This window comes from Odontesthes bonariensis, chromosome 11 (assembly GCF_027942865.1).
Source record: "Odontesthes bonariensis isolate fOdoBon6 chromosome 11, fOdoBon6.hap1, whole genome shotgun sequence".
NCBI lineage: Eukaryota > Metazoa > Chordata > Actinopteri > Atheriniformes > Atherinopsidae > Odontesthes > Odontesthes bonariensis.
The window spans coordinates 11194779-11221162 of NC_134516.1; the positions used below are offsets into that span (position 1 = coordinate 11194779).

Sequence of the window (26384 nt, forward strand, 5' to 3'; positions counted from 1 at the left end):
CTCTGCTTTGACAATTCCCTAGTTGCAACCATCAATAAGCTTCTGGCAGATTTCTGTCTGATTTTTAAACATCCTTTCTTGGTGGAGCTGTTAGAGTTTAGAAAAATCTATGTTGCTTCCAGGCATGGACCTCCCTTTTAACCATAGCCACTGTATAATTTCCACATGTCAAAGATCAGAACTGTGAAGGCCTTTTTTGTTTTGACGTGCATTTTCAGTCACTGTCCTGCTGGAACACCCCACTGTGTCAAAAATGACGCTGGTGAGCTGATGGTTAGAAGATGTGCGGAAGAATTCTGTCATAGTTTCTTTAGTCAAAACTTCATCCAAAATTGTCACTGACAGCATCACAGACCCAGAGAATGATGCTACAGCAACCAAGCTTAAAAGTTAGAATTACTTGCGTGACCTTTACTCCTCTAAACAAAACGTCTGGTCATTGTGGCCAAACGAGTCAACATTTGTCTCATCTGCCCATACAACTGTCCTCCAATGAGCTTATTCTTTGTCTGTGTGGTCAAAGAACTGCCGAGCTGTTAGCAATCGTCGAGTAAAACTTTCCCGACTGTAGGACAGGAAGTTAAAAAGCTTTGGCAAATTAAAGCATGTTTTCTAACACTCAGCATGATGGAATTAATACTCTTAGTCTTTGTTTTTGATTCTGTGCATATACCATGTTGATATTAAAAGAAAAGACAAAAAAGCAAAAAATATGTGCGTATATGTAAGATAAATGTTTAACAATCACTTGTCTCAGAAACGTATTTCCACCATTACATTAATGTCCACAATGAAGTATGTACACTTATGGTCAGAGTTTTGTGTTGATCTGCTACATATATAGCAACATATGCCTTGATATAATTCCAGATGTTGCGATCTGGTCACTGAATCATTTAACGCTCAGATTTCTTTCGGCACAAAGGAAACTCTTCATTTGTTGTGCAGACTGATAATAAGCAGAGCGAGTGAAAAATTGGGAAACTCCTCCGAATGCATGTGACCCGGTAAATCAATAGTCATGCTCTAAAAATGAAGATGCACATGGGGTTAATTATAATAAGGTCTATTAATCAAGTCAACCCAGCGGGGACTGCAGTTGGTAATTTGGCCTAAATGCATTTGAAATGCCCACAAAAAAAAAAAAAAAAAAAACTGCAATTAGCGAGACAGCGGCGGTAAGTTGTTAGATTTAAATTAGGGGAATCCAGCCAGGTTGTAAAATCCACAGCAGAAATAATTTGAGAAAGATGGGAGATAGCACAATTAGTGCTTTGCTTCTGAATGCGGGCATGGGGGGGGGGGGTGTAGGCATCTCTGCCAGATGGGAAGTTGAAGTTGGAGTTTCTTTGGATTACATTGAGTCATTTGGCTTCCATCCAAATGGCCACTTTTGAAGAAAAAAAAAAGGAAAAGTTAAGCAAAGTAAGAGGCAAAAGAGGCAAAGACAGGATGTGAGGACCATTTCACATATGACACCTCCTCAGATGTGATAGTCTTTTAGATCTGATGGCTATTACACCTGCTGCTGTTCAGCATGGGGTAATTGGCGCTGCAGTGTGCAGCAAGGCATGTTCTATGCACACAGTTCACATGGCTGATATTCGGGCTTAGGAGCAGCTGCTGTAGCAGCATAGGGTGAAGCCGAACAAGCTGATATCAGAGGAGTCCCTTAAACACAGATTACTACATATCCCTGCTTGTATGAAGGCTGCGCAGCTGTATGCATACTGACTCTGCAGCTAAATTGAATTTCACGCCTTCCGTGGACTCCCTCTGTGCACTGAATCCAAAGAGGGATAAAGTAGCCACAAAGCTGTTGTTTAATGTATTGTATGCAGTGAGAAATGCCGAGTATATTCTCGCTTGGCCACTTGTATCCCCTCTGGACATAACAGGCTGCGGTGGTAGGCTGCACAAAGAGATGAATATGTCCAGTTCATCATTCATGAACTGAAGCCTATGTGCATGGCAGCTTGCTCAAAACTGTTCGGAGAGAAGGACAATCTGCTGGTGTAATTGTCAGCCTAAAAGTTTGGCAGATGTATTTCTGTGAAAAAAGAAAGCACACCCTCTTTAAGTGTACGGTTTTTATGTATCAGGAGATTAAAACAATTCAATTAGATTAAATTAAACCTCAGATGAGCAGCAACACATAACATATCACACCAAGTCATTATTTATTGAAGCCCAAATGAAGGTGCAGTGAGGTCGACAGCTTTTAGAAGCTCCTTTGCCATCAATATTTTTCAGTAATCGTTTTCTGTATGACGTTATCAGTCCTTCACAGTGTTTACGGCGTCGCTTCGGTTCATTGAGGTTCGTTGGCATTTGTTTATGCGCAGCTCTGTTGAGTTCCCACCACAGCATTTCAATCAGGTTGAGGTCAACATGGGTTTGAAGTGAATGTTTTGTGTCCGTCATGTTGGATTTCTGGATTCAAAATCTTTTTTTTTTTTTTTAAACAATATTGTGATAAACCACTGACTCTGGCATATAGTCTTTGTAACTTCAATCTTTTGGCTCCCTGCAAAGCACAAATGCTCCTTTTGCTCAGTGTTGTGGATAAGGGTCGGATGTTAGCTCGTCAAGACAGCCTTCGAGGAAGAATAACACGTCCATTCTGAAAAGTGAAATTTGTACAGAAAGTGACTCAATGGTTTGACGTTTGCTCCGAATCTTTTGAAATTGGCTTTATCAGCTTGTAATCCTGATCCCCTGGTTCGCAAGTCAAATGTTTTTCCAATGTTATCAATAGAAGGGGTAATGGGAAAAAAAAGAAGCTTATTAAAGACCACAATAAAGAAGTGTAGAAATGAGGTACATATAAACATCGGGAAACCTGATTTCCAGTTAATCTTTGTGGTCAAGATTTGTTTGGATGGTAACAAAAAATAAATTTAAAATAAAACAGTTGTGTCACACATTACAAGATGTTGCTCGTCCGAGGTTGCATTTACCTCATTTCAAGACCTGGTAAGAACAAGAGGATTTTTTTTATTTATTAAGTCTTCATACATAAAAACTTACAATTGAAAAAGGGTATCCTTTTTTTTTGTTCTTGGACATGATTATTGCTGAGACCAAAGTTACCTTTCCACTATGTTGGCTGGACTTGATGGCTCTACTTCAAGGCAGAATATGAAGCGAAAAGTGGCTCCTGACTGCATCATTGCTTCATTCGGGAAAGCCAAAGAAACACATCGATCATGCAGCATTTTTCACCTCAGGGAAAACACAGGGTGAGCCAACTCAGGTAAAATAAATGGGGAAAAAAAAGACTTAAAGTGATGTAGAAGCTACCTCAAAAAAGATGCAACTTTGTGTTTACTTTGTGTATGATCTTGTCAATTCCTATTAAAAGCCTATTCTATCCTTTTTTAAGAGGATCAGAAGCAACATTTTAGCCATCATGAGTCATTCAGGGATAGAAGAGCACTTAGGCCTTTCTTTCTTTGGAGGGGTTGTCAAACTGTAAGGCGCCCTGCTGCTTTACCAGCTTAGGATGTCAGCAAACCCTTAAAACTCTCAGGAGTCCTTTATCACAGCGTTTAGACTCCATAAAATGCTGCTTATCACACTAAATCTGCCATGTTTTTTAATATGGATCACAGTTTGATTCAAGACCATCAATCAAAAAAAAAAAAAAACCCTTACTGCAAAGTCAATAGCGCAAGGGTCAGTGATGAATATCTGCAGCTCAACTTTCTCAACACCGATGGCTTTTCTCACCAGTGCGTGGACAACCAACTTTCAACCATGGCCGCGGAACATGTGACCTGTCTGATTCCAGTGGGAAACATCTGACGCAGTTCTGTGTCAGATGTTTAAGGAGAAGGAAGCAGGATAAATGGCAATTCCCACAGGAAAGAAGAATAAAATGGGAAGATCGATGCCAGAGAAAAAAAAAACCTCAGGCAAAACAAAACAAAGGAAGATACAGAAAAAGGCGTCCTGGTGCCTTGGCAGTTAAGGGCATATACCCCATGATGGGAGCATAGTGGGATTTGAGCCCAGTTTGGTATCCTTTCTATCTTTCATGGTTTGGCAATCTCCTGCCAGCATGGAACTCACCTTGAATAGGATACATCCCACAGTGTGTTCAATGTTCTTACATGTCTTAAACAATAGAATTCTAACAAATTACTTACAGCGTGTAAAGATCATCAGTATTTGGCAGGTTCTCACGCATTTTTTCTTTGTTCTTTGGCATGTGCTTTCAAGGACATGCGTGTTGGACGTGAGTTTTCACTCGTTGGCCGCGTTGAAGCGCACCGAAAGATTCAGCGAGATTCAAGTTGGACGGACAACAATGACTGTTTTCTGTTTTTCTGCCCTGAAGAAATCCACCCAATTTCCTTCAAATTCCATCCAGATTAAAAAGGAAGAATAAGCTGCGTTAGAGGCTTGAAAAAAAGACCTCCCACCCTCTCCTCCACAATCTTGCCTACAAAGCACTGAACAAACATTTCTAATTTCTACGTGTGCAACATGGAAGCTTCTCTTTGGAAACAGAGACTGTTTCAGCTCAAAAAGACTAAACTTTAAACTTATCTTCCTTTAAGGAGCTTTTGTTTAACTCACTTAACTTTTGTGCACTTCTTGTAATGCTAATTTCCGTGTCTTTTAAAATCTTTGTTAATCATTTACCTGTTTCTTTCCTTTATGTATCTTCTATTGTCGCCGTTATTATTAATATTTCACTGGCATTTACTTTGAATTGCTATTCAGTGGGGTTATTCTTTACATTCTTTCTTTTTAATTTAGTTTTTATCCCTTGCTTGTGTTCTTTCTTTGTTTTGTAACACCCTCTGACCTGCATTTTGGTAGAAAAAGTGCAGTATCGACACAGACTAATTGACCGATCCCTAATGTTACTCTAATGTTGTCATGACAAACCAACATCTAACCCTTAACCCTTAAATGTCTATAATGCACCCCATTTTTTTTTGTCAAATGCAAAACATTTGCAGTAACACAGAATATAAATGGTGATAAATAGGGTTGTTAAAAGGTATTGTTCTATATTGATTTTTACTAAAACAACTAAAAACGGACAGTTTTTTCCAGTGCCTTGATTCCTATTGTCCTGATGTATTACAGCAAACCAGTTGGCTCTCTTCTATTTAAGTCGTGTTTTCGTTGTTTTCCTGCCGGTCAAACCGTCCGCCGTCAAACAGATCTGGGGTCCGTTTCACAAAGCAGGTTGAACAAACTCTGAGTCTATTCCTGAACTCTGAGTTGATCTGCTCTGAGATAGAAAACTCTGAGTTTTCGCTTCCAGAAACGCTGATTTGACTGAGTTTAATCAACTCTGAGTAGGTTCACCTTGAGTTTTGCGTGTGCGCCACAACTTTAAAAAGCCAGCATCAATGGAGCCCCGATTTGATGAGTCACCAAGGCAACGGGGAAGAGGAGGGGCTATGTTTTTCACCAACTTCGAATTGGAAATCTTAATGCGCTCATATGGCGAGTTTCAACACGTTTTTAGAAATAAGTGCAACACTGCTGCAGCAGCAAAAGCGTAAGTTTAAATGTAGTCCTTTGCAATCCCAATAATATTACAGGGAAACTGCTTGAATGATAACCCATTCATTTATTTAATTTAGGTGCAATCCCGCGGGGGAGAAGCGCACTTGGCAGCAGTTTAAGATGAAATATAAAAACAAGCTTCTAACAGGTGAGACCTCGGCATGGAGGTACCTCATTTTGATCATGTTTTACACTGTAAAATAAATATTAAGTGGCTATTTGACTGTGCAGTTATTTTATCCCCAACATAATGTTGTTTTCACACACATAAAATATGTCTTCTCATCTATATCATGTTCTGTTAAATAATTAAGCCTATTTAAACCAACAGAGACTTCTACTGAGCCAACAGAAAGAAGGCAGATGCCCGTAAAACGGGTGGTACCCAGCACCGCCACCTCTAACGGAAGGCCAGTGGCTGAGGGAATCCCTGGGGGGAGTCCACCCCCAAGACACAAGTGCCTTTATAAAATATAATAGGCCTATACAGGTATATATCTTTTTTAAGCCTATTCATACAAATATTTTTTTGTCTTTCATGTCTTTTTTTTTTCTTTTGTCCCAACACATTCTGATGGTGCTGCTCAAAAAGATAATTGTCTGTAAATGCAAAAACATCTATACGCGGTCTGATAACCATCTCCCGACGAATATTTATTTCTCTGTGCAACAATGCTGCACCTTCATCCACGGGATCGTCGTCAAAAGGACATGCCATGTTCGTGAAAAAAGTCGTCTCCTACTGTGCCTAATGGACTTCTAGAAGTAGAAGAACTCGCTCTGCTGACTGAATGAATGAGGAAATCAAATGGCGTGTGTGGCTGAAAGATGGCGGAGACAGAGAGAAACTCAAGGTTTCTTGAATAAAACCTGGTCCCGACCAGGTTAGGTTCAGAGAGTCTGTTACTACAGTAACTGACCGAGAGGTTAAGTTACCTCTCTTTGGCTAGGGTTACCCCTCTTTCTCAGGGTTGAGTTACCTCCCTTGTCAGAGCAAAATTCAGAGCTTCCCTCATTTCAGGCTTAATAAATTCAGAGTTTCCCTCATTTCAGGCTTAATAAACTCAGAGTTTTCACTAAACCTGTTTCGTGAAACGAACCTCTCCCTCTTTTGCTACTGTGGAGCGTAACCAGGGGTAACACAGTGTAGTCCCATGATGAAATCCTGTGCATTGCCCAAATTATTAGTCATTTAATGTATTTGTTTTTACTAGTATATACACCCACAACTACTGATAAACTGTCAGAATACAGCTTTCGTTTAATTGAAACTAGACTCACTATTACTATATTCTCAGAGATCCTGATTTTCATTTAGTTGTGTAACATTCACAATTTAGATGTAAAATGTGAAATAAATCACCAAACTTTTCATAAAAGCCTCTAAGATTAAAAATCTCTGGCATCTCATTTTTTGTTAGGCACCAACATGATAAAACATACAATGATTTTACTTAAATAAATCAGTAAAAGCAGACTATTCTGCAATTTTAAGGCCTAATGTTCATGATTAAATTCTACCATATTTTATGGAAAATTGAACTACTTTTACAGAGAAACTAAGGAAATGACCCCAGTCTGAGCTCCACATTCTTTTGTCAGAATCTCCGTGACATTTGTCCCTCAGACATCTCTTCTCCAACTAAATCTTTTGTCTTGAAGCAACACTACTGATGGTGATAGAGGCAACACCTGATTCCCCAGCATGCTGGGGATGCTGACTGCCATTTTAAATGAACGTGAGAGGGTCACATGCGTGTTTAACACATATAAAAGGAAACTGGCAATGGAAAAAGTAGCGAGAGGAGATTATATTTTGTAGGATCCCCATGAAGAAGGTACTTTAAAAGATGACAAAAGCAAGTAACACAACACAGAATTTTACTCCGTCTTTCTGGCTGGGGTTGGAAGGTCACTCCAATACTGGGTAACAACAAAATGGCAAAGATTAACTGATGGCAAGGTCCTGACTCAGAGCTCTGACACTAAGATGGAGTTAACACAGACAAAAATTTACCCTTTACAAATGCAATCCACTCTGGCTTCTGCCCTCGCATGACCGTGACAAACAAAAACAGAGCAGCTGTTATATAAGACATCAATAAAGCAACTTTTTCGAATCTTCCAAAGAGGCCTCTTTTTCTGAGTGTGCAAACAAAAATGTAATTAACCAGAAAATAAAGACTTTTCACCAACATTTGATCCCCTCAGCACAGAAACACAGATGACTAATTTGCCCGGGTCGCTTCAAAAGTTGAGTTCCAATTTTGTGACTTAATTATAAAGGCCCTATTAAATCTGCATGTGGGTGGAAAAACAAGTCAAAGACAATAATTTATGGTACATAAAAAGGCATTTACAGGATGCCGGCAGCACAAATCACGAAAAAGACGCTCCGGTTTATGTTGAGGAGGAGTTGAAATGGCTAAATATTCCTTTTTTTTTGTTGTTTTCTGTTTTGTTTTTCTTATTACTAATGACGAATCTCTACAAACATATGCAAATATATATATATGTATGTATGTATTCCACTTAGTGGTGCTCTGATACACATAAAAGGCAATAATTCGCAACGGTTTTAAAATATATATAATACATAAGATTAGGGCTGGGCAACAATTAAGATTTTTAATTTAATTATTCACATAATTTCCCTGATTAATCACGATTAATCGCATTGGTACGCAAAATCCAAAAATGAATTCAAAAGTAGTGTATAGCTTTTAGCATTTAGTTTTATTTTAAATGTGCTGCCATATGAATGAAAGTGCCATAACACTTGTTGTGCAAACACACTTTTAACATCAGCATCTTTCTGTAGTTTTTATGTAGAAGCCTCGCTCCACTGTCTGTTTCCTTGAATGACTTGCTGGTATCAGTTGTGTGTTTTGCCTTTAAGTGATATTTTAGACTGGAACTACTACGGTGATAAGACAATTCAACTTGGCAGAGTTTACAGATGACTTTGGTTCTGTCGGCTCCGCCGTCTGGAAGAACTTTAAAATGAAAATGGCCGAGTAAAAGTTCCGTACCCTTCTCCATGTTTGGTGGATCCGGCAATTATGTTCTATTCCGGTTCCGCAGCAGAGAGCACCAGACTTTTACAATAATAAAATAAATTAAAAAACCTGCGCTAATGCACGATAAAATATTTGTCGGTGTAATTAAATAATTAATGCGATAATAACGAGTTAACTCGCCCAGCCCTATATAAGATATGATATGACAAAACGTTGGATAAGATGCGATGCAATCACATGATACACTGCGATACACTGCGATACACTGCGATACACTGCGATACGATGCGATACGATGTGATATGATACAATACAACAATATAAAAATATGATAAGGATTTTAAAATGAGAGCACACAAGTAAATATTTTGCATGTAACATATGTCATGCAATCTGTCTTAGATCTGACCTGTGAGGTTGCGTAAACCCAGCTGCTTCAGGCCGTAGTAACCGTCTCGCCTGTAGTTGAGGAAGATTGCCAAAGCGTAGCGGCCTTCGTACAGTTTGGTGCCTCGGACGATCCGCAGGTTCTCCAGTGGCAGGTATTCAAACTCATTGAGCGCCACCAACACGTAGCCCGTCACCTCTCTGATAGACTGTACGGGGAAAAGAGGATAAAAAAACGATTCAACATACAGTCGGAATTATGTGCAGTGTTGCATGTTGCTGCGTTAATTACGTGAAAGCAATTTCTCCTCTCGAAAAAGATGCCGCCGATAAGTACAGTGTGACATTTTTTCTTCATCGCGATTTTCCTGCCAACCTCCTTATCTAAATAGAAAATATGGCTGTCTTCATGTATCAAACATGGTTGTTAGAGTTGAATGCAAGTTAATCCACCTAAATTTTTGCTTCCAGCTCCTCTTTTTCACTTCAGTTGCAGCCATCTCTGCCTCAGTCATTGCACTTAAAGGTGGGGTATGAGATCTTGGAAAAACGGTTCCTGCAAGCTATATTTTTGAAAATACACAACCTTGCCTCTTCCTTCAGCCCACCCCTCGAAACCACGCCTTCAAAACACATGAACGAGTCACGAGTCTGTGGGGGGGAGGGGGGAGGGGGGCTGACGGTTGATTGGCATGACAGAATCCAATAGAAGTAACTCTCATCATTACTTCTATTGGTCAGACATTTCCTCTTGCTACACCCTCTACAATGGACTAAAATATAAAAAAATTTACCCAAACATTTTATTTTAGTGGGTGCAATGGGGTCGTGAGGAGGTTTTCAGACAATATGAGAAAAAATGCTCCAGAAAACGTCTCCTACCCCACCTTTAAGGTGCCAATGCATGCTTCTCATTTTCAGAAATATGCAATTTGCATTTTGAAATGTCAACCTAATGAAATATTTGGAGATGCGGTCCAAAATTATCAAAATGTCAGCTCAGTTGCAGCCTGATTACACTTCAACGATTAGAGCTCCGCAGCAGTCCTTTAAGAGTTGAGGAATCTGTGATTGTCGCACCTTTTTCAAATCAAAAGGCAGTGATTTTTCAAATTGAGTTCATTGATTTAATTGAATTTCCTTTATGAGCAGGCACATGATAAACAAAAGAGGGAAAATCATGCTTTGGCCAAGCTGATGTAGTCCGTCTTGGCTCAATGCAGACTGTGTGAGAAACAAATGATATAGAAATAGAGACCTTTGGAGCGCTGAGTGTGTAACTGAAGAGCAGCGAAGACTCTTAAGCCTCTGCCGAAAATTCAAGCTGATTACCTCGTGTGTTATGCACTTGATGAGACGAATGAATTCAACTGCAAAGTTAGCCTGAAGGATGGTAGCAAAGAGAAATCTGCTCATTTTACAATATCTTAATATCAATTCTCCAGAAAAGCGTTTGCCCTCACCCTCGGGTCACCGCTAAAGCAATAATGGTAAAAGGAAAACAAACCAAAAAAAAAACTCTCATAGAAAATAGGGTTATTGGTCAACAGAAGCACAAAAAAGACAACTACTTTTGGCTGACCACTACAGCATATTCTCATGTACAACATCCACATGCTCAGACTTGTGCTTATGCTGTCAAACCTCTGTGGCTGTGCATCACACCAACAGCAGAACAAGCCCACTAATACACACACAGATCCTCAAAAAGGCTCATACAATAGCTGCACAAACACACACTGACCCACCACTGACAAGCTTAGCGACAACACTACATCTAAGAGTGTCTGATTCTCTTTTGTAGGCAATTCCCTCTTGTTCTCTTCAGTTACATCCATTTTTTTTTCCATTTTCTCTTTATAAATCTGAGGGCATCACCAAGGTGACGCAACGCGGGTGGGATTTACCATCACATCTCCAGCAGCTTCCCACTTAATCCTCACATATCAAGACCAGCCAGTTTAGGAGTTAACAAAACAGCTATTCTGAGATTCCTGCAACTGGCTTTCTTCTATGTCATGAAATTGGTTTTGTCCAAGTACTACATGTGAGCTTAAAGACAAAATCAGCCCAAGTACGAATTTAATCTGAAAAGCATAGGTAGAGCGTTTCATTCTGAACTATTAACCTTCAATAATACAATATAATTTGATCGTATCAGTGTGAATCAGAGGCAAAAGAAAGTCTTGTGCGCTCCATGTTAAAGCATCTAGACGTCGAGCAGTTTCAGCTGTTCTTCTTCTCTGCAGCACTGTCTCATATCAAAAGTACTTTTTAAAATGGTTCACGAGAGAGCTTGTATGCATTAGTGCATTCATTTGAGTCACAATTGATGTTCTGGCCCTCAAGTTTCTTACATTTCCCCGTTGTGATATCAGTTAACTTATTTTCCAGCCAAAACGTTAATAGTCAATCAAGTATAATGCATATGTTTCCTTTTTTTAGTCTTTCCTTTAATCAGAACCTTATTACTATTCGTGGCGGGACATAACTTTTCTTTAAATGACGTTTTAAAATATCTCAAGCTGTATGACCCCTTGTTAGAGAAACATACCGCCTGCTAACACGCTGCTCTTCCCGCGATAAATCAAGTTTTAGTGAACTGTATCCTCACAAGTTTCAACTAATGCTTGAGTGTGGATGAAAATATTGCCATGGTAAACATGCCATCGTATAGTGCAACTCATTTTTGTGAAATCTGACATTTTTTGTGCCGTTTCCATTTATTCATTTAGTCAAGAGTTAGAAAGAATCCAAGTTCCATATGATCAGAAAAGGCAGCACTGTGTCTGAAATGTTTTGTTTACCCTTTCATTGTTGAGTGCTCACCATAAAGTGGGCTCACTATTTGGTGTGGACGGCGACTTCGGATTAATTTCAGACACTACTTGAATGCAGGGGGGGTTGAATAAGTATGCTCACAGTTACGTGTCGCGTGAGAAAAAGGCCATCAGGATAGGCACACGCTAAATCTGAAGTGATGGACGGCGCAAGGTTGTAGTTTTTGGTGGAGAACATAATTGTAATCAACATCTCTCTCCACACACCACTGATATAAAACTTTACTTCACAAATAAATGCCCTCTTGCAGGAGGAAAATCCCAGCAGGGAGCTTCGTATGCTACTTCAGGCTAGCGGTGGTTAGCATTAGCACTCCCCGTCACATGCTCTACACTACGGCCACCGTACATTTGTTTTGGGTTTAACACTTGACAGGTTCGTAGCGTGATGTGAATGAAAAGTTTTAGCTAAGATTCTAAAAGGCACTACAAAATGACTTGCCCGCTATATGGAGAACTATATAGAGAATAAATGGGCAGCTTGAAAACAGTCCCTGTTTGTCTGAGCTTCCGGAGGCACCGGTAAGTGGCTCCTTTGTTAAATCTAATGCACAACAAAGGATTCATCAGACATTTTACGTCTCTCAGTGGAAAAAAAAAAGAAAAAGTGTTGATCCCAATTCTTTTTGCTACCTCCATGAATGATGAATCCAGAGCAGCCACACATTTACTAATCACATAATAATCACAAGCGGTTTGTTATGTTCCAAATGCCAGGTGTTTATTTACGACGCAGAATTCTTGGTTACATTAAAACTTCGGCTTCAGTTTGGGCTAAATGAATGAACAACAAGTCCTGCAATGGCTAAAAGTTTTGAATTCTCCACTAAAACGCCCTTTACCCTGGACATAAGTAATTCAGTGTCCAACGATCATTCAAGTCTCACTTTAGAGCGTTTTCAACATCCAGGGAGAGGTTTTCAAAGCAATGGGCAGCTCCAGACACATCCTAATGACCAGAGACAGGCCAGTAATGATGTGGATGATTGGTTGGGAGGGAGGGAGGAAATGAGTAATGCGAGGTTTGATTGGCTGCTGACCCCTAGGGTACATTAGTGAAGACTGACAGCACACGGGGTGCATGCATTTCAGGAATAATAGCAGGTAACTGAGATTAGCTTCTATATTGAGCGCGAAGCAAACACTGCACACCTGCCAAGTTGGCCTACTGAAACGCGAAACACAATAGGAGGGAAACAGACAGAGGAGGTACTTATTAGCAAGATTACAATGTGTCAATCAGTTGAAGAGAGAAAGAACAACATAATAAAAGAGCAGTAGAATCCATTTCAGGAGAGGCTTTGATTAGCATACTTATTGCCAAAAGGATTTCCATTGTGAGGCACTCCACCGCCTGTCAAAATCCCCTCGGTGGAATCATTTTCTGTCATATATGTTTTGAGAGTTTCATGTTTGCTTGATGGTTACAAACTTTATGCCACTCTGTGCAACTTGTGAGTCAGCCTTCAGAAACAATGGGGTTTTTTTTCTCCTCCCTCCAGGGAGGCCTGTTGATGCAGCTTCACCGGTTGGAAGTCCAGCTGCTTCATCACTCCGACCCCTCCACGACCCCCTGTTTATCCCTGGGGGCCAACGAGCTTTGCGACCTCGCCCCTGCTATCATCAACTCCAGCCGGGGGGCGTTGTGATCGGGAACAGGGAGGCCGCTCCACAACCCGACCCAGCTGCGGGCACGCACTTGGCTCCTGGCAGACGCCACAGTGCCTCCACTGTGCCCCGAACTCGCCTGCCAGCCTCCGGGACCCGCTGGCAAAACCAAAGAAAAACTGTTTCCCTGTTGCTAAGCAACCGCAGGAAAGCCTTCCAGTGAGAGCAGAGGCAGAGGAGAGGCAGGCGAAAGGAGAAAAACCAGACTTAGAAAGGATATTTTGTTGTAATTTACCTAATTAAATTAAAGGATTACCCTGCTCTTTCTCTTTCTCTTTGCTTTGACACCATTTAATTTCCTTCCCTTGCAATAAATAGCTTTTCTGAAAGCCTTCACGGTCAATATTTATCTGCATTCCTCTGTGCCGGAGGAGAGAGGAAGCAGAGAGACAAGGGGGAGGGAGGTCCGGAGGGAAGTAAACACAAACACCTGCATTTCCCCTCCTGCCGCATCAACCGCGCTCTGTTTCAGAGACACAAACAGAAACTGGAGGATGCCGCTCAGAGAAGCTGCCCAGCTCTGCCCTGTGGGCGATGTGCTCTAAGTTAACAAGGCGGGCACACAAACTGACGTTATCCCCTGTGTGTTTTTCTTTTGAAAGACACGCACACACACACTTAGCAAGGCAAGTGCTAATCTACCCAAACAAAGTGCCTGGCACACTCACACACGCACGCCGTGTCCTCAATACTCCTTGGATATGACTTGGCTGGCGCATCAGAGCAGGAAAAGTAACTGAAGTTGAAATTCACGTTATTATTTTAGAGTCCACTTGAGTCTTTCGATTCAAGCCTCAGCCTGACGAATCTGTGTGTGTGTGTTTTTTTAAATTTTGTTGTTGTTGTTGTTGTGAGGCGCCACAAAGGGTTTGTGCATCGTCTTGTCTCCTTCTGTTACACATGCTCTCATGCCGGTCTCGTATGTGACCAAAAACCTCCACCCACGCACGAAAAAAAAAAAAAAAGAAACATCACCGCAAGGCACAGACAAGGCTTAGTCGACACAGGGCAACTACCCATCATGCATTGCAAGTTTAACGCTTCCTCCAGTGCCTTTCTCCATCAATCGCCGGCAATTGGCAAACGGGATTCTATGTGTCTTTGTGATTCTATGTTTCCTCCCTTCTGTCCTCTGGGTGAGACATGAAGGTCCACATGTTCCTAAATTACTCTTTGCATTCTCCTGAATACATTGCACTGAGACGTCTTTGGAAATAGAAAACGTGAGGCTGGGCTGCATGCAGTCTCCCAGTAGTAAGACCTAGATATAGCATGGCACTGCTTTGACTTTGAGAAACGTTTGTACGCGAGCCAGCGTTGAAATGAGCCAACCATTGTCTTGCATTGCAAACCGTTTCCATCACTTAGCGAATGGAGACTCACAGTCAGCTGTGTCCAGTCATAATTCAGCTGACGTTGACAAAAAGGAAGCAGAGGTGAATACTAAAGATGGAAAACCATCAAGCGGGTCCCCAGTGTTCAGGACTCTCCTCTTTCAAGTCAAATCTGACTTAACAGGCACTTATAATAACTAATCTACCAGAATGCATGGTGGTTTTAGGCTAATGGCGTGTGTGTCTATTGTAATTTACTCATGTAGCTTTCTTTGCAGTCACATAGGAAACCTGATGGATTTGCATCTACTTTTCACCAGCAGACTTTCAAAGAAACACTTTTACCACCTTCCTTGGTGTATTTTTGGTGTGGAAAAGGTCTTCTTCCAGTTCAACCTAAGTTTTCAGACAGATGGCACAGGACTGTTTTCAACGATTGAAAGCATCGCCGGTCCGAACCCAAAACACAACACTCCCACCACCCTGCTTCGGGAGTTTCTCCTCGTGAAAAGCTGCCTTTGATCTGTGCCAGTCTACGCCTCAAAGATGATTTTCTTTAAACTGGACCGACGTATCTTTTCAACACAGAGATCTACATTTTATCTGAAGGCCTGACGGAGCTTTTTAGATCTCTGTATGCTGACCAAAATCAAAAGAAATGGGAAAATCGGGTCTTAGATGTTGAGAGAATTGAAGGAAGGTGTGTTCTCACTGTCACTTCTTAATAAGACTGTGATTTCCTGGATTTGATGTGACACAGCAAATGTACTCTTATCGTGTTTTTGAAAGCGTCTTAATCCCTGTCAACAAAATGTGAGTTTTATGTCAATCGTTTGAGTGTATTAACCTTGATTAACAGGCAACGTCTGTCTTCCTCCCCCCTCTTTTTACTTTTTCTAGTGAGTGAAACTTTTTGATTACTACCCCGATTTTTCATTGAAAGAACACAATCGCTGAGAATTTGTTAAGGGTACGTGAGGTTAATTCAGGACGGCAACAATATACAGTAAATATCCACAGCCAAGCATAATGGAATTGCCCGGTGAAGAATGGTGAAATTTAAAAAAAAAAAAAAAAGGCTTGGAAAATTCGGATATTTATCCAGTGTATGATTCTGGAATTAGGCGCATGAAAATACGACGACAAATATGTCTTCATCCAAAGTTTTGATTGCAAAACCACAGAGCTTAACTCTGTGGAACATCTCTGGAAGATTTTATGGATGAAATCTTCAAAGTTAGTTTGACAGCGTGGAGCTCGTGGCGCCACACCGAGGAGCGCTGCAGCTGTTCTGGTGGCCAGCTGTGGCCTAAAACAAAATAAATACATCTAATTTGATCCCATCTGCTGTCCTCTGTCAAAACCTAAACAACTCATTATCTTAACCTGTGGAGTTGGCTTTGATCCAACATTGTCATTCATCAGATCATCATTTGTAGATGCTCCCGAAGGTTCTGTCCCATCGGGTTTATTTTAATCGTGAGGGTTAATTCTTTATAATTTATTTATTCCTAAAAAATGTCATCCGCTCCGCACTTTCCCCTCCGACGGTGTCGCTTTCATCGGGCTAAGCCGATTTGGGTAGACATCAGTGGGGCGAAGCGGCTCTGAACACCTACCCTCCCCCCCCTAGATTTGTTGGCTCGAAATAATGAGATATTTGAGGTGATCGTGAGAAAACAACGTTTGATACCTTGAGATAACAATGTAGTTCAGCTGTTATCTCCGTATTTGGTTAACATGAGCGGCGCAACCCCCCCCCCCCACACAATTTGCAGTCCTCAGATAATAAGATAGACAGGCGGCACCGTGTGAGAACAGTTTGATATCTCAAGATAACAAAACGATTAAGTTGTAAGTAAGCCGCACCCAACGGGCCTGAGGGCGGCAGGAGCGGCCCGCGGCACCCTTGACGCACGTGTTAATGTTGCAGAGGTGGAACGTAAAAAGTAAAGGTGGATGAAGAAAAAGTGTGGAACTGGAGAGCTCAAAAACAGAGAAGTTTAGAGATGTGTAGTGCTGTTTGGTGAAAGTGGCGGTTGCGCGTGGCAAGCTTCTGGTGATAAGGTGGAGAGGAAGTGGAGCACAGAGGAGATATATGCAAAGGCATAATTAATAGTGCACCTGTTCTTGTCATCTGGATGAGTGAGAGTCGAAGGAGAGAGATCCAGTGAGGAAAGTTGAGGAGCAGAGGAGGGAGGGTGGAAGACATCATGCAGAGAAAAAACTATAATGACGCCATTATAAAATACAAGAGATAGGACACATATTATGGTGATTATGGCTCATTTCCATACATATGGAGCTCTGTGCCAGTCAGTCAAGGAGAGTTCAGCAGCGCACGTCAGCGACACGACAGCCAACTCTCAGCGGTTGGATTCGGGTGGAGCGTCGGCGCAATCTGACTCCTCCACACGGCGGGCGGAGTCAATGGGTGGGCAGGGGACCTGTTTACCAATTCGCTCCAATGAGCTCCGTTAATAAAATGTGAACTCTTTCGCCTCGTGGGACTGTTTGGCTGCTAAGCATGCCGAAAGCGCTGGGGTGTGACATTTAAGATTTGGAGAAATCTTGCAGTAAAAGAAAGAAAAAAGCAAAAAAAAAGACTGCCTATAAAGATGACTTTGAAACTAATGAAAATCCAGCTGCATGGAAATGTCACTGCTTCAACGACTGGCTCTTTCAGGAGGGGCACCTGTGCAGAGTACTGGATAGGATATTTATTCTAAAAAAAGACTTGGAAGAAACAATGTGACGTTTTGCCGATAGGAACCTGAGGTCCTCCAGTAAGATCAACCAGCTGGGGAAAAAAAGTGCACAGACCAGTGGGAAGGTGGAGCTTCTCACTTCAAATGGAAACTACATCAAACATGCGAGGGCGAGTGTTTTTGAACCCACACACAGCTTTTCATGTTCAGAGTGGCTTGGATTATCCTCCCTTTAAGGTACTTTGGATTCTTGACCAGCACATTAGGGAAAGCTAAAAGTTCATTTCTTGCACAGCTTAATCCAACATCTTTTACTGGACAAGCTTTCAGTACCCTACTGTCCTGCAGTGATGTGCGATTCACGAGTCAATCGTTCAAAACTCGAGATTCTTTGTAATGACTCAGGAGTCATTAGCCACATTCGGACAGAGCAGTTCTAAGAACGCCGTTCTAAGGGACTGAGGGAACTGAGGGCCGTGGTCCCGAGTTCCTGTACGTGCGAATGCTGGGAAAAAACGGGGCCGTTTTTTGCGAATGCGGCTATAAGCCGTTTTTGTAGGAACCTTTGGCAGTTCTTATAACCTTTTAAGGAACGTGGCCGTTTTTTCTCGCATTCGCACATACAGGAACTCTGGACCATGGCCCTCAGTTCCTATAACCATTTCAGCTCCTTCTCTGAGGCTGGGTCTGTTCTGGGTTCTATAGGAACACATCTGACAGAGGTGTTTGGTGGTCGATAGCTACGCCCCTTGTCATGTTGTCACGGCTGAAATGTTTACTCATACGACACGGACACAACCGGCGCGTGTTTAATAAGTTAAACTGACACGTTGTCTCCTTTGTCTGCAGCGCTCTGCTCTCCTTCCTTCATGAAATGAAGAAGTATGGCCTGCGCTCCATCCTGACTCTCTCTGTGTGGTTTACCAGCCTCGATGTTAGACGCCCGATGTTATCGTCCATGATTAATATCACCATCATGCAGACCATGAACACGGTGGCCTCCCCGCTCTCCATATTAGCTTCTTTGTGGTGTCTTTTTCTTCTCTCATTACTTTTCACGGGTTTTGTTTTGTTTTGTTTTGTTGTTGAATGTGGCGCTAAAGTAACACGTCGCTGTCGCAGACGGCTGCGCCGCATCAGTCCCGACTCATGTGCGAATGCAGACTGAAACGATTCCGCTGGGGAAGGACAGTTATCAGAACGAAATTCGAGGAGGACCGTTCTTAGAACGGCTCTGTCCCAATGCGGCTATAGTCTCCATTAACTCGTTCACTGACTCACCGCTGCTACTGCCAGCTGACTACAAAGAGGAGACATGCCACACAAATGTTATTCGAACTGCAATTGCGTAAACGTATAAAGCTAATTACTGAATTAGCTCTGTGGCTGAAGCGACGGCTCTGCTCCAGCTCACAGCTCGTAGAGCCCCTCCCTTTCTCGCCAGCTCTCTGCTCCGCACGGTTCAGGACTCACGATTCAGGACTCACGATTCAGGACTCGCGTTTCACAACTCACTCGCTCTCTCTCCCTCCCGGCTTCATTTTGAAGAAAGCGGGAGTTCATTCATTTTGCCCATAATTATTTTATTCTAATGGTGCAGTGTTGGATGTTAGAATATCATTATTTTTGCACTATTGTTTAGGTTATTTAAATGTTTTATTTGGGCACAGTTTCATACATTTTATTATAATTTTACTACCTGCCCTACTTTCCGGAATCAAGGCATACCAAAGTCGCAATCAAATACCAGGAAGTAGCCCCTAAATTAGGATGAGACCCGCTTAAAACACGAAGCTCATTCTTTTTTTAGCTTTTTAAAAAAAATATTCTTCATGTAGTCAGAGAGAACAAATTGGCTGCAGAAAACTGGTCGAAGGAGGGAAATGAACTTCTCGTGCGCAATTTCCTGAGGTAATCAAAATTGAAGGTGTAATTTCAAAGCACTGGTTGCTAAACAGGTAAAGTGAAAGAAAAGAAAAACGTGTTTTGCACTTTTTCATACTTCGGATCCCAACCACTAACATTGCCACTGAACATACAGAAAGGCAATTTTTTTTTAGACTCGGACAAGGACATAATTCAGTTTCAATACTGCCAGCTTGTGTTGACAGTGACTTTGGGATGACACAGTGCTGCTGTTTATATCTGTGAGTGTGTGTGTGTGTGTGTGTGTTGGTATCCAGGGGTGTGCCTCCAGCAGCTGCTGTGCTATAGGCTTTCGGTACTGATATTTATTGTCTCAGACAGCCCGACAATCTCATGTAGGTCCGCTTCACGAGTGGCGTCTGTGTTGTCAAGACACATTTTCAGTTAAGACCCTGATTTTGAAATTAAAATGACCAAAGGGGAAGGTTTGCCGGACATTAGCAGGCAAAACTAAAACAATGACAGTGCTCCAGAGTATCTGATCCTGGAGCAACAGTAAAAAAAAAAAAAAAAACTGATACATAACTCATGAGGCAAGGCTGTTGTAGAAACCTAGCAACAGTCGCGCGGCACATTGCATTATGCTGTAGCCTTTGGGGACGCTACATAATGCAGTTATGTGACAAAGCCAGTGCACATCAGCCACAGGCTGGCTCCTGCTCGCTTGACAGTGGCTACAAACCAAAAAAAAACAAGAAGCAAGTTATGTCCTGTAACACCTACCTCATCCAGCTTAAATGCAAGTCCTTCATTATTCATGGTCATCTCAGATTTGGACAAAGTTTTTAGAGCCAATCTGCTGTACTGCACGGGTGGGTCCTGGGCACCGATGTGATCGGGGGGGAGAGGACAATGAAGGGAGAGCCGAGTGGCCACCGAGGCCTAATGTCACCTCACTCTTCTGGAGAAGAAAAGATGCTTAATGGCCCTTCCAAGTGATTGATGATTGGGCCCACTGCAGAGGTAGGGTCCAGCTATAGGTAGACAATATAAGACTTGGCTTGTATAATAAATTTGTTTCAATGGGAAAAGAAGACAAAATGCATGAATTCCCAGTGTGGACGTATGTAAATGTATGGAAACAAAATAGCAGTTACAGTTAATGATTGAGTTAGGAAAGCCGGATGGGGACATAAATCATATTTCTTCTCAAACTGAGCACTGTAATCTCACTTCTTTAGTGCTTTTAGATGCATGATACCTATCGCACAAACCGTTCTCTGTACTTCCATTTATAGGACAGTCTTCATACAAAGTTTTAACTATCCTCTCTTCTGACTCCCAATAATCTGAAATGGTAGTCAATGTATAACATTATAAAGATAATATCTTTACATCAGAATGAATACAAATTCAACATTGGCTTTCGGAGTTTCTGAAACATTGTTCAAAAACGGCTGAAAAAAGCTATTCTATGCCCAAAGAACACCATACCACAATGTCCAACTTTGCAGCAGGGCTTAACATTTTAATGGCAAAGTTTTGTAGTCTCTAAAGCCCACAATTGGCCTTGAATGACAATGTTGACTCATGGTTAGAGTGGCTGCCAAAACCCAGCCACTGGTCCACAGCATATGGCCCCTTTTGGCACACATCCATCTGACCATAGCTTTATGGCACGGTTCATGAACCTGGGGCCACATCTGGCCAACGTAACACTTGACAGTGCCACTCGCTGAGTCATAATTGCCAAATTAGTCCAGACTGAACCTAAATGTGTCTGCTGTCAGGGTCTTTTTTCTTATTAAAGGTCCAATTTGTAGTGATTTCTCACGGCATGAATTGCAAATTGCAACAAAAATAACGTGACCCTTTCATTACTACATGGGAAGGCACGCTGCTTTCATGAAATACAAAAAGCCTACTCCTTAGCCAGTGTGTGATTTGTACCTTACAGGCCATAGTAGGAACATGATGATTCAACATGATGAAAAAAATCAAGATGGACACTCCACACCGTCTTTGGCTAAATTGATTGTTTTAAGGAAATTGAATCTCTATATTGTAGAATACAACATTTCCGCCAGTAGATCTCTTGAATGTTATATATTGGATAAAAAATAAATAAATAAATACTTCCATCTTGAAGATTCCATCTTGAAGCCATGCTCATATCTAATCTGAATGTTTCTCTGTCAAAAGAGCCCAGAGTCACTCCCACTCCCAACAGAGCAAAAGTTGGTCGGAAACTCAACAAACCGGACTTCACAGTCGCACCTTAGTCGAGCACTGTCCTTGTCCCTGTTTGCATGCAAGGAAGCGGAATTTAGTTATTGCCTGATGCACATATGCCGGATTCTCAACCACATTATGTGGCTGCGTCAATCCGGGTTTGAAAAAGCCAACTTTTGTTTGATTTGCTAACATATTTACATGCACTTTGTCGGCAGCCGACAACAACAAGAGAAATAGAAACCATTCGTCTTTCCTCTTAATGAAAAGCAAACTGTAGAGTTTGCAAATTGAAATTGTTTTCAGGCCAGGTAATCAACCGGCGACGTGACTGATTCCAGCCGTGTCGAATTTGATCTGTCAAGTGTGCGAGTGTGCGTTTGTACAGTGACGAGGGAGGGTGTATCTGGCCGCCATTTTTTGGGGGGAAAAGAATTTCAGCCTCATCATCAGCACTTGTTGAAAACGTTTCGGGGCTGAAGTACCTCATTATTCTCAAATGAAAGTGCACTTTTAGGATATAAATGTTATATTATTCAAAGCATGGATACTGTGACGGATTTGTACATCTGCATATTGCAGGTGCTTCTGTGCATGCACGTGCCACCGTTTATGTGTTTTTCCAGGCGCTGAACGACATTTCTCTATTCAACATATTTTTTTCCAGTGGAATCTGCTTTGTCAGCGTGCGCAAACATCATAACCAATAAGCGATCACAAAGAAATCTTTTTCCCTCTCACTGTAGGGGGTAAAACTCCTTTTCATGGCAACAAAGGCATTCGTTTACTTATAGCTCACTCATACATTCACATAAGCCGGTCATGTGTTTTGGAAACTTGATGTATGACTAATTCTACTGTGCTGTTTCCCGGCTTTGCAAGCTTTTTCTCTTACATCTCACAACAAAAACATTCAAATGAATGCCGACAACTGCAGGGTAACATCATACAGAAGCATCAACGGTCGTGTTTCCCTGCTAAGAAACCTGTCGCAGTTGGCGGGCGTAGAGCTCTGTTGTTGTGAGCAGTGGCAGAAACGGTGCAAAAACAGCTAATGTGACAAACAAATTCAAGGACGCATTCCCTCTTTGCAGTGTGATCTTGCACGCCAGATTTTGTTCAGCCAACAGAAACACTGGTGCACTGTGTGTGGAACCAAAAGGAACTCTTTATTTTAGACTATAAATGGCAGCATTGCTCTCATACACTGCTCACAGTTTGTGCTTAGAAAAGCAAGTTGGACCATACCTAAATCCATCCTATTACCAGCCTCCTGATACCATACATGCATTATGGATGTGTCATCTACTGTGGGCCTTTCTTTCCCCGATCTGATATCTCTGAGTTATGTTTGGACAGTGCTAGTTGAGCTTTTTCCACCCTGTTTGCACCCTCCAAACAATACTGAAGCCACTGATGACTTCACAGCCGCTGATGCATGCTTCATATCTGGCATATAGTTAAGAAAACTGTGCCGGAACAATGTAAAGAATAAGAAATATTTCCCAATGTGAGCTATTTCAAGCAGTCCCTTTAAACATGATCTGCTCTCTGCCTGGTCCATCTGAGGAATGGCAGGGCGACCTGGAGAAGTAGCTTATCTGGCTTAGTTCCCTGTCTGACATCTTTATTACCATGGAAGTACAGATAAGCCTCGGAGCTTGTCAGACTGTTCGTCGCATCGCGGAAGATCAAAATCAATAAAGTAGCTAAATATACTTCTAAGAGTTATCCGAGGCCACTTCTTCTGGGAATCCCTTCATGACCCTCGGTGGCCGACGCAGAGGTGGTCACTGCTCCCTTTCGGATGTACTATGTTGTGGTTATATTTGACTGTGGAGGTTTTCAGGGCATTGACATGAGTAAAAATACCCATAAAGCAATGTAAGAATAGTTTACTGCCAAGGGCAGGTCCTGCATGAAAAGTCATTGCATAAGAATTCAAAGCAGTTTGCACTGTTTTAAAGTAAAAAAGTAACAAAGCATCTTTGGTCATCATGCTTATGTGCAGCAGTGTTGTTGCATTACATCACGAGACTATTAATAATCAGTGAAGCACTATGAAAAACGACGTTCTGATGCATCGATCTGTGTGCAAGAAGCTCAGATTTTCGGTGATATTGAATCAATGGATCAGTCGCTAAAAAGTTCAGAGGGCAAGAAGGACATCTAAGATGTAACTCCAACAACACAGTCAGTATGTAATAACTATGTGTTATAACTAGACTAGGGAATTTAGTCAAACTACTCTTCTTGTCTTAATATATAAGCACGGGAGGGGAATCGGTTTATCGATTGAAGTATATCCAATTCTGTTATGACAGGTGGCAGTTTGCCACCTTTCGGTTTGTTAGATTGTGGCTTTTTCTGGTTGACCAATTACCGGTACTTTACCAATGAGAACAACCAACACAGTATTAGTTAATAGGTGAATTGAACAGATTCACAGCTCTGTACATTTCATCCTTGCCGTGTGCTTTCCTTTTCTTTTCTTTTTTTAAACAAATTAAATGAAGGAGATACTTTGCGGCTATTCTGTTGCCAACTTGTTTTTGTTCTGCTGCGTGCTGCCCTTTTCCTCCACGTCAAAGCCAGCAACGGGAGCATGTGGAATGTGTGCTTTATGTCAAGCCAGTTTGAGTCCAATCTAATGCACACATGCAGACATGCGTCCTACCATGTGTTGGTTTTGAGTCTGGCTTTGAGTCGCTAAAGATGTTGCACGAATGAGGGGGTATCGAAAGCCCCTGAAATGGAGTGGGAATATTAGAAAGCATAACATGGAGACGCACAACTTCACGTTGAACTTAAACTTGGTAAAAGGTACATTTGTCCAACTGTTTGTATACAAGTAAATGTGCCGGTGCTTTACTTTCCACCTCTTGTCATACATGACGTCTTTCTGCAAATTCTCTTACTGTAAAAGGGGGAGAAAAAAAACAACACACGCAGTTAAATCTCCATCTGTATAAATAACCAAAGACTCAACAAGATGATCACAAACATCTTGGGCCCAGCCAACTAGCCGGACTACCTTCGTCAACGCCAAAACGAGGCTGGAACTCGGCTCACAGGACGCAGCGGGGAGTAAGTCAATGTTCATAAATGATATTGCTAATATGGGATGTCATACAGCTTCATGTCAAAAAAGGGGGAACTATCCCTTTAACACAATGAAACTGTACACAACATGGAACTAACTCCCGCAGCCCAAGTTGAGGAGCACATGAAAGGAGTGTTATCTAACTTCATACATTCTTCAGGGTTGTGCAAAATACACTAAGTATGAGTACGTTTTTGTTTTTTGTTCTTTCTAATGCTGTCAGCTTTGCACCATAAGGCCCCTACAAAAGGATCTACTGTCCTAAAATGACCCTCTGTGATACAGCAGCTGACATATTTTCAATAAAACTTTTTAACAGTTTGGGAATGAGCTGCACCTCGTCTCTTTTTTGTCCTCTGCTTTACAATTTCAATTCATCACATACGGTAAGCCGTAAAGTAGAGGATCAGTGATGACATCAATGTTTATTTTCAGACTCATTACAGAGATGTCATTTTTTTCAAACCTTTCCCCTGTGATTTGTAAGATCTCCAGACGTCCAGAAATGAGCTGCTCAATCAGTCCAAGTTAACACAACTATTTCTAACTCACACAGAAATAGCACACAGAGACAGGGAGACTTACAAACTGCACACACACCTTACTACACAGTAAAGTACATGTACTGTGTACACACCCCATGAATGGGGGTATGTGGCATGTAGTGTTAAAAGCACTTTAGGTGGTCGGCTAGACGAGAAAAGCGCCGTACAAGTACAGTCCATTTACACACAAAGTGTAAATGTCACCCAAGAATACAATCTGTTCCTTCCTCTCACCGTAGCAGCAGCAGTATGATGCAGGGTGTATTTTCTTGCAATGGAAGGTACTAAAAAGGCACAGGGAGAAACAATTTAGGCACTCAGGAATTGATCGGTAGCAAAGATGCCTTTTTGATATCTGCAAAGGGCCCAAGAGGAAGACCGGGTGCTCTAAATGGCGATATCGGTGTCACAGACAAGACGTAGTGGATACTTTTCTCCTGAGACTGCAGTGGGAAAAAAAGACTTTAAAACCCAACAGCTAGAATACACGGCTCCAAGCTAACTGTCATAACTAGTTAAAGCATGCCACCCCACACTCTTTGTGCTTGAGTGCTTATTCAGAAGCCACTGGTGGTGAAAAATACCAACTCTGGTTAATATAACCCACACTCGACACATACTTGGGTGGTTATAATATATGTTTCTGCCAAACAGCTTTCGCTAAAGATATTAACTCTCCAGAGTTCGCCAAAGCTAAAAGTCGAATCTGACGTTCTAATAGCATGACAGCCCTCTCCCAGAGTACTTTGTTTTCCCCCTTTAACTCTCTGCATATGCGCTTTTCTTTTCTCATGCGATCATTTGTTTTTTTGTCTCATTCCCTCCATCTTTGCATCTTTTGACATGATCATTATATTTCAAATGACAGCAATGTGAGGCGCTCTGAAGAAGTGAAGAGATTTAACGCTAGTTGGGTACACAGTGGGGAATATTTGCTTGACAAGATCTTGTAAATCATTACATTACAGCCTCGAAATCTTGAAGAAACGACATGAAAACGTGATAATATATCCAGCAGTCAACGATGCATTCACTATGCATATGATCTCGAAGCGCTTCCAAACACAGCCAGACATACAAACGCTCAGTCTTGTAGGCTGTTCTCATAGCATCAGTACTCATGTGTTAGCAGTTGAGATCTGACGATTT

The 26384-nt window shown here is 41.7% G+C and overlaps 1 protein-coding gene across 5 annotated transcripts in view; it reads right to left on the reverse strand.

Annotated features, from left to right (window-relative positions):
• LOC142391622 (receptor tyrosine-protein kinase erbB-4-like) overlaps positions 1–26384 on the reverse strand; it is a 319136-nt gene that overhangs the window by 110641 nt on the left and 182111 nt on the right. For all 5 annotated transcript variants that reach the window (XM_075477530.1, XM_075477531.1, XM_075477529.1 and 2 more), the window contains exon 3: positions 8962–9148. In XM_075477530.1, coding sequence (XP_075333645.1) covers positions 8962–9148 — 187 coding nt within the window. The remainder of the gene's footprint in view (positions 1–8961; positions 9149–26384) is intronic.